The sequence below is a fragment of the Agelaius tricolor genome, unplaced genomic scaffold (assembly GCF_023055355.1).
Source record: "Agelaius tricolor isolate 1412-34295 unplaced genomic scaffold, bAgeTri1.0.p SCAF_10, whole genome shotgun sequence".
In the NCBI taxonomy this organism is placed as follows: Eukaryota; Metazoa; Chordata; class Aves; order Passeriformes; family Icteridae; genus Agelaius; species Agelaius tricolor.
Window position 1 is genome coordinate 11,089,419 of NW_027269270.1, and position 6,000 is coordinate 11,095,418.

The 6,000-nt window shown below is 46.4% G+C and overlaps 1 protein-coding gene across 3 annotated transcripts in view; it reads right to left on the reverse strand.

Annotated features, from left to right (window-relative positions):
• PARD3B (par-3 family cell polarity regulator beta) overlaps positions 1 to 4,425 on the reverse strand; it is a 392,403-nt gene extending 387,978 nt beyond the window's left edge. For all 3 annotated transcript variants that reach the window (XM_071434745.1, XM_071434744.1, XM_071434743.1), the window contains exon 1: positions 4,101 to 4,425. In XM_071434745.1, the coding sequence (XP_071290846.1) occupies positions 4,101 to 4,220 (120 nt within the window). In that variant the 5' untranslated portion in view covers positions 4,221 to 4,425. The remainder of the gene's footprint in view (positions 1 to 4,100) is intronic.
• Between the last annotated feature and the right edge of the window lie 1,575 nt (positions 4,426 to 6,000).

Consider the following 6,000-nt stretch of genomic DNA (forward strand, 5'->3'; position numbering starts at 1 on the left):
AAGAACAAGACTGCAGACAGCCAAAGTAGTCACTTCAATCAAGCCATGCAGGTAAGTGCCATATATGCAAACACTAGTAAATGAACACAAGATGATAACCACCACTTCCCTGTCTCTGGCTCCTCCAGAGAGATAAAGAACATCTGGAGCAGCAAGATGTTTTACACATTTCCCTCAGAAAAGTTTCACTGCAGCTTAAGAAAAAGCCACAGTGGATTTCACTTTGCTAGCCTCATTTCCCTGGGCAGACATCACTTTCTGTATCAACAACATTCAAGGCCTCAGAGACAGCAAGCAAGATCTCCAGCTGAGCCAGGTCTCCACTGCAAAGCTGGCAATTCAACTGTTGCCTCAAATGTGGGAGAACAGCATTTCCAAGGGGAGAGATGTGTGCACAACAGAGCATCTACCTTGAGTGCATTTAACCTCATTGCATTTTAAGGAATTGCTTTCAACAGGACCATGCAAATCTTAACATCACAAGAGCCCATGGAACCCTCCCATGCTGACCCAGAACTCTTTTTCCTCCCATTCATATACTTGGGGGAGGGGGAAAAAAGCCTCTGATAATTGACTGAAAAACAATCAACAAGGACTTGCATCCAAGGCTATGTCTTACAGCTACAGAGAAGCAAACACAGGATCAGGCACAGCAACTCAACTCTTTTACAATACATCTGTTCTCACTCAAGCAAAGAATCCTAAATGCAAAAGATGACACACAACTGCTCCCCAAGGCACCAAAATATCAAGTTAGGGGCTAGGCTGATGATAAGGAATCATTAATCCTACTGCATCTACCTGTCAGCAGGAAGCCTTAGTGTACATTACTAAACAGCAACAAGAGAAGATCCTGGGTTACAAGAATTCCAACAAACTTCATTCTGCTCAAGTCACTTTTCTGAGATGATAGTGACTTCCCTGAAAAATTATTTATAATCCTCACAAAAGCAGCTGATTGAGAAACAATTTCTTAAACATCTATGACTATTCACATCACAAAATCCTAGACCACAGAAATCTCTTGGTTGATACTATAATAAAAAAGTCTTAATTCCAGGCAGTTATTGTATCCTCCAGTGAAACAGACAGGGTCTGCCCATTCAGGAACTACTACAGTACTTCTAAAAGCCACTAAATTCAGTAGCATTGAGAAACAATTACTGTCTGATTTCTCAACTTAAATTGGTCCAGTGTTCTGGTTCAGTTAACAAAGCAATTTCATTAACTGAGGCAACTGAGCCTTTGTGACCAAACCTTGCCAACACAGTCCTGTCAAGAAACCAAATCAAACTTGCTAAGGAAACACAGGAGGCTACATAAGCAACTGCCCTCCAAGTTCTCAGCTATCTACCAAAAGTCTCACAGAAACCAGAGACTTAACCATTTACTGCATCAACTTTCCTCTCATTACAAATATAAAGAAGTGTAAAGTAGTTTAAACCAATTCAAAAGTGTTTATTTGTATATGTGTATTCAAATATTTTACAGTATACATGAATTAATAGTCTAATCTTGTATCTTCCCCTTTGCCAGACAAGTGGCTTTAGTGTAAGAGTAGAACTAGACATCCAGGACAACTCCCAAAATGCAGAGCCTCTCAAACCTTTTTGTGGTATTTGACAGTACCATAACTAATAAAAAGTTCCTAAAGTTTGTATCCTAGCTACCTTTTTCATTTTCCCTTCTACAACTATGAAAGATATTCCTTCTATCAATTCTCCCTCCCTCTCCAAATACTTCAGGCACTTTAACAATAAAATTTTCCACTTAGTTCTTTTAAAACATTTTAACACTTCAAAAAAACTTACAAAAAGAACACTTAACATGCCAACAGAAAAAGCAGCATTCTGTCACAAAGTATTCCAAACATTCTAAATATTTTGAAAAGAAAAAACAAATATTCAGTTATCTTTAGCACACACCTGTTTATGTGCACACCTCACAGCACATTTTAGCTGATTATCTTGAGATAATCCCATTCCCATTAAAATTTTACATTTAAGAAAGTTAATTTCAGAAAGAGCAAAGAGAAGGAAAGTGGCAAACACCCAATCCATCATTTACATCAGACAAAAAAGACTCCAAAAGGTAATAAAATTAAATGTTTGAGACATCTATATGATCTATTTTACCAACCTCAAATTTTCCCCGAGGAAAGCAATCTAATGCTGAATGATGCTTGTCAAGATAACAAGAAATTTATCTTTTTGGCCAGTTGCACTGCAAACCTTGTAGATTGGAAGCCAGCTAATCAAAGCACTACAAAAGAACTGTTTACATTTCCAGTGAGCAAGGGGGAGGGAGAGAAGATGCACAAGGTACAAAACTTTTTTTATCGACTTGAATGAAAACCTATTCTGCTTTTCAAGTCCTTAGGCTGCTCCCCCACTCTGCCTCTTTACACATCCTTGTGTAAACTCTAGCTCTGAAGCCATTACTCAAAGTGATCAGCAATTTTGGAACAAACTGGCCCATACCCACTTTGTCCACCTATGATGCAGAATAAGGAACTCAACATTTCTATAAGAAAATAAGCCAAAAAAAACCAAAAAAGCCACCAAGCTTATTTGCAAAGGAAGAAATACAAGGTCAGAAACATGGACTCTGGCCTCTGGCTGTTCTATAAAGAAGGCTGATGATTTTGACCTCACACCCAAAGGGCATAAGAGAACACAGGAGATTATTACTAGACATTAAAAAAATTCTTTAGATACTAATTAATAGCAAATTGGTTACAAATGCATGAGAACAGCAGTACACTTAAGTGTCTGGCATTTATCTGAAGCTTTCTCACACTGTTGGAATTTCTATCCTATAATTACTTGTTGAGCCTTCTAGAACAGTCAGGGCTTCGCCTAGAAAGGCAGGCACCCTTCTACTTCTTTCTAAAGGAATAAAAAGTAAATAAAGAGTAGAGGAGGAAAGGGATTTGAACTACTTATACAAAGGCTTTGTAGGCCACCTTTAAGCCATCATCATGAGACTAATTTCAATGTCATCACAAGCACAAATCAGAAGCTGAAATCAATTTGTAAATTTCTAAATTCAACACAGCTGAAAGTAATTCTGTTTCTGATAAAGCAAATCTCTTGAAGATAAATTTCAGTACTCTCAACCATAGTTCAGTGCAAAAGATCTCACCGACTGTTGACTCTAACAGCAGCAAGAATTCTACAAGCATTTTGTAGTTATTACACACAGACAGCATCATTAGGAAAAACTACTTTTAACACAAAATATTTGTCAAGCTCTATGTGTCTTAAGGCAGGTTAAAGTATGACACTTGCTCAGAGGGACCAACATGGAGACAATAGCAATCTCTACTAGATCAGTCTCAGCTGTTCATGATGTATTTAACATATCAGTAGCAAGTTTTTCTCAAACTAAATCTGCAGGAACAAGAATTTACTTCCAGTTTTGCATTCAGGATATCAAACAGTTGACTGGGCCCATAAGAAACTAGCACATGTCACAAAACAGAGCCCTTAAGATGTTGGCTGTACTTATTACTCAGACATTTTAGGAAGATGAACACAATACTGCACGTCCTTAATTCAGGGCTTGTAACTGGAATCTCTTCCACAAAGCAGTATTTGCAACACTAGGCCTTTAATCAACACTGAACAGTACCCCATTAGCCTTCAGCACCTGCCTCTTGGAGAAAAAAAGAAAAAATATTTTTATGCTCAATTAGCTACAGCCAAAGAAAAACTTAGAGCCCCTTTCATGTAAAGGAAATCACCTTCCCATGCAGATAGCACCTCACTGAGCAGCTGATGCCAGAAAACACAAGCTTGAATGAAAGTGACTTATTGTTATGCTCTTGTCTGTTTCAAGTTTGTTAGTCAACACGCACAGCAGTAACAGCCATGCCGGCTGGGCAGCTGAGCGGGACACGCTCCCCGCCCGCCGGCATCAGCTGCTCACACAAAGTACCTGGCAGGGGGACAGTGTCCGTGTCCCCGCGGCCGCAGGGCCCGGCAGCCCACCCGCCCCTCCGCGCCCCTCCAGCCCGGCCGCCCCCGCGCCGGCCCCGGGCCTTCCCCCCGCCGGCCCCCTCCCCGGCCGGCTCCGCGCACGGCCCGGCCGCCCCTCACCTTCTCCTGGGCCTTGCGGTAGCGCTGCAGCGCCTGCTGGGTCAGGTCCCGCACGCGGAGCTGCCCGTCCTTACAGGGCACCACGATGCCGGTCCGCCCGAAGCACACGGTCACTTTCATCTCAGCGCGCCGCCATGCCCGCCCTGCCCGCCCACGAACGGCGCCCGGCCCGGCCCGGCAGCGCCGGCAGGTGCGGCTCGGCGGCCCCACGGGGGCGGGCGGCAGGTGCTCCCGCGGGGCTGCGCCTCGGAGCGCGGGCAGCGCCGGCAGCGAGGCCCGGCCGCGGCCTCTCCTTCCGCCGTGCCCGCCCCGCCCCGCGCGGCGCTCCGGGAGGCGCGGGCCGGGCCGGGCCGGGCGGGGCGGCCGCGGGCGGCGGCGGCGCTCGCCCGGGGCACGGAGCGCCGGGCCGGGCTTAAAGGGGCCGCGGGTCAGCGCCCCGGGCAGCGCTGCCCTTGCCGTGCGGCCGGAGGATGGGTGTCCCGTGCACGCCGCACAGTGCGGAGCGGGCAGCCAGGGTGCACCCATGCCGCGGCACCCACCTCCGAAATGCTGCGCTGGAGCGAGGGGCTCTGCTGGGCACGGAGAGTTGTGTGCCCCGCTGGCCGAGCAGCCCTCCCGCCAGCACGGCGCTGGGCTGGACCGCGGTAGGCACAGAGCATCCCTGGCGCTTCGAGCGGGCCCTGTGGCACACAAAATACACCTGAGAGAAAGTGTGCCCAACCTGCTCGGCTGTGCAGCGACCGGGGCCACAGCACAGACCTTGCCCCACGAAGCTGTGAAACACCTGCACGCAGCTGCCCACCCCGAACTTCAGACACTGACCCGAGACCTCACGCACACCTTGTCACACCATACAGAGACCTTCAGGCACTGCCAAGCACCATATCTGCTCTGCAGGAAACACAGCACGCAGAGAAACCCATCACCCCAATACACTGACAGCCCATACTCTTCAAGCCGTGGTACAGCAAAGCCACACAACCTGCATAATGGGGTGTGTGGCTCTGCAGCGCTCCCCAAACAGCTGCTATTCTGCAAAGTACCCTTTTCTGTACTACTTGGTAACCAAATAGTGTTTCCTGGATCTTACCTACCTAGACCACATAAAACATAGTACAAGTACTCGATGTTCTCACCATCATAACAGATCAATCTACCCACCGAGGTGTGTATTACTGAAAATCACTGCAAAGCAAAGGCAGTATAAAAATACCTCTAAACCACAGCATGACATCACACAGCACAAGGGGACTATTACTGCAGTAAAACTGCCCCACCAGTTCACATTAGCATTCAAATACGCAGTCCAAGCCCTGTGCTGTGTGACGTAACCAAATGACAGTACCAGAGATGTTGCAGTGGAAGTGGGCCAGAACAGCATAAGCTGAAGGTTGAATGAATAGAGAGGTTTTGGGATGAGATGAGGACAGAACCACATAAACTCCAGCAAGTGGAAAGTTCATACTGGTTCCTTAGGAACAGGCAGTAGTGGTGTGTGGGACTGATGCAGGTAGTAAACAATTCCTCCTTGCCTTTTCAAATCCAGAAGTGTCTGCCACCAGCCTGCAGCATTTCAGAGCAAATCACAGGGAAATAATCTATTAAGCCATATATAGAACTTTTCCTGGGTGTGTACGTGTGTTTGCATGTGTAAGTGAACAAATGTGCATCCCATATGCTTTGAGCCACGGAAAAATTACTTTTTTTTCCCTCCAGGAGCAAAGAAGCAATACAAAGAAACAGGAATTTTCTGTTTCTTCAGAAAACACCACAGCTAGGGTAGCACAGCTTGTAGGCCAGAAACACCTCCAGAGCAGCTAGGATGGTGCTGGGGACACCTGGTTCCCTAGAGTCAGGCCATGTGGCCTTTTCAGATCCACCACTGTGCTCCTGCCAACTC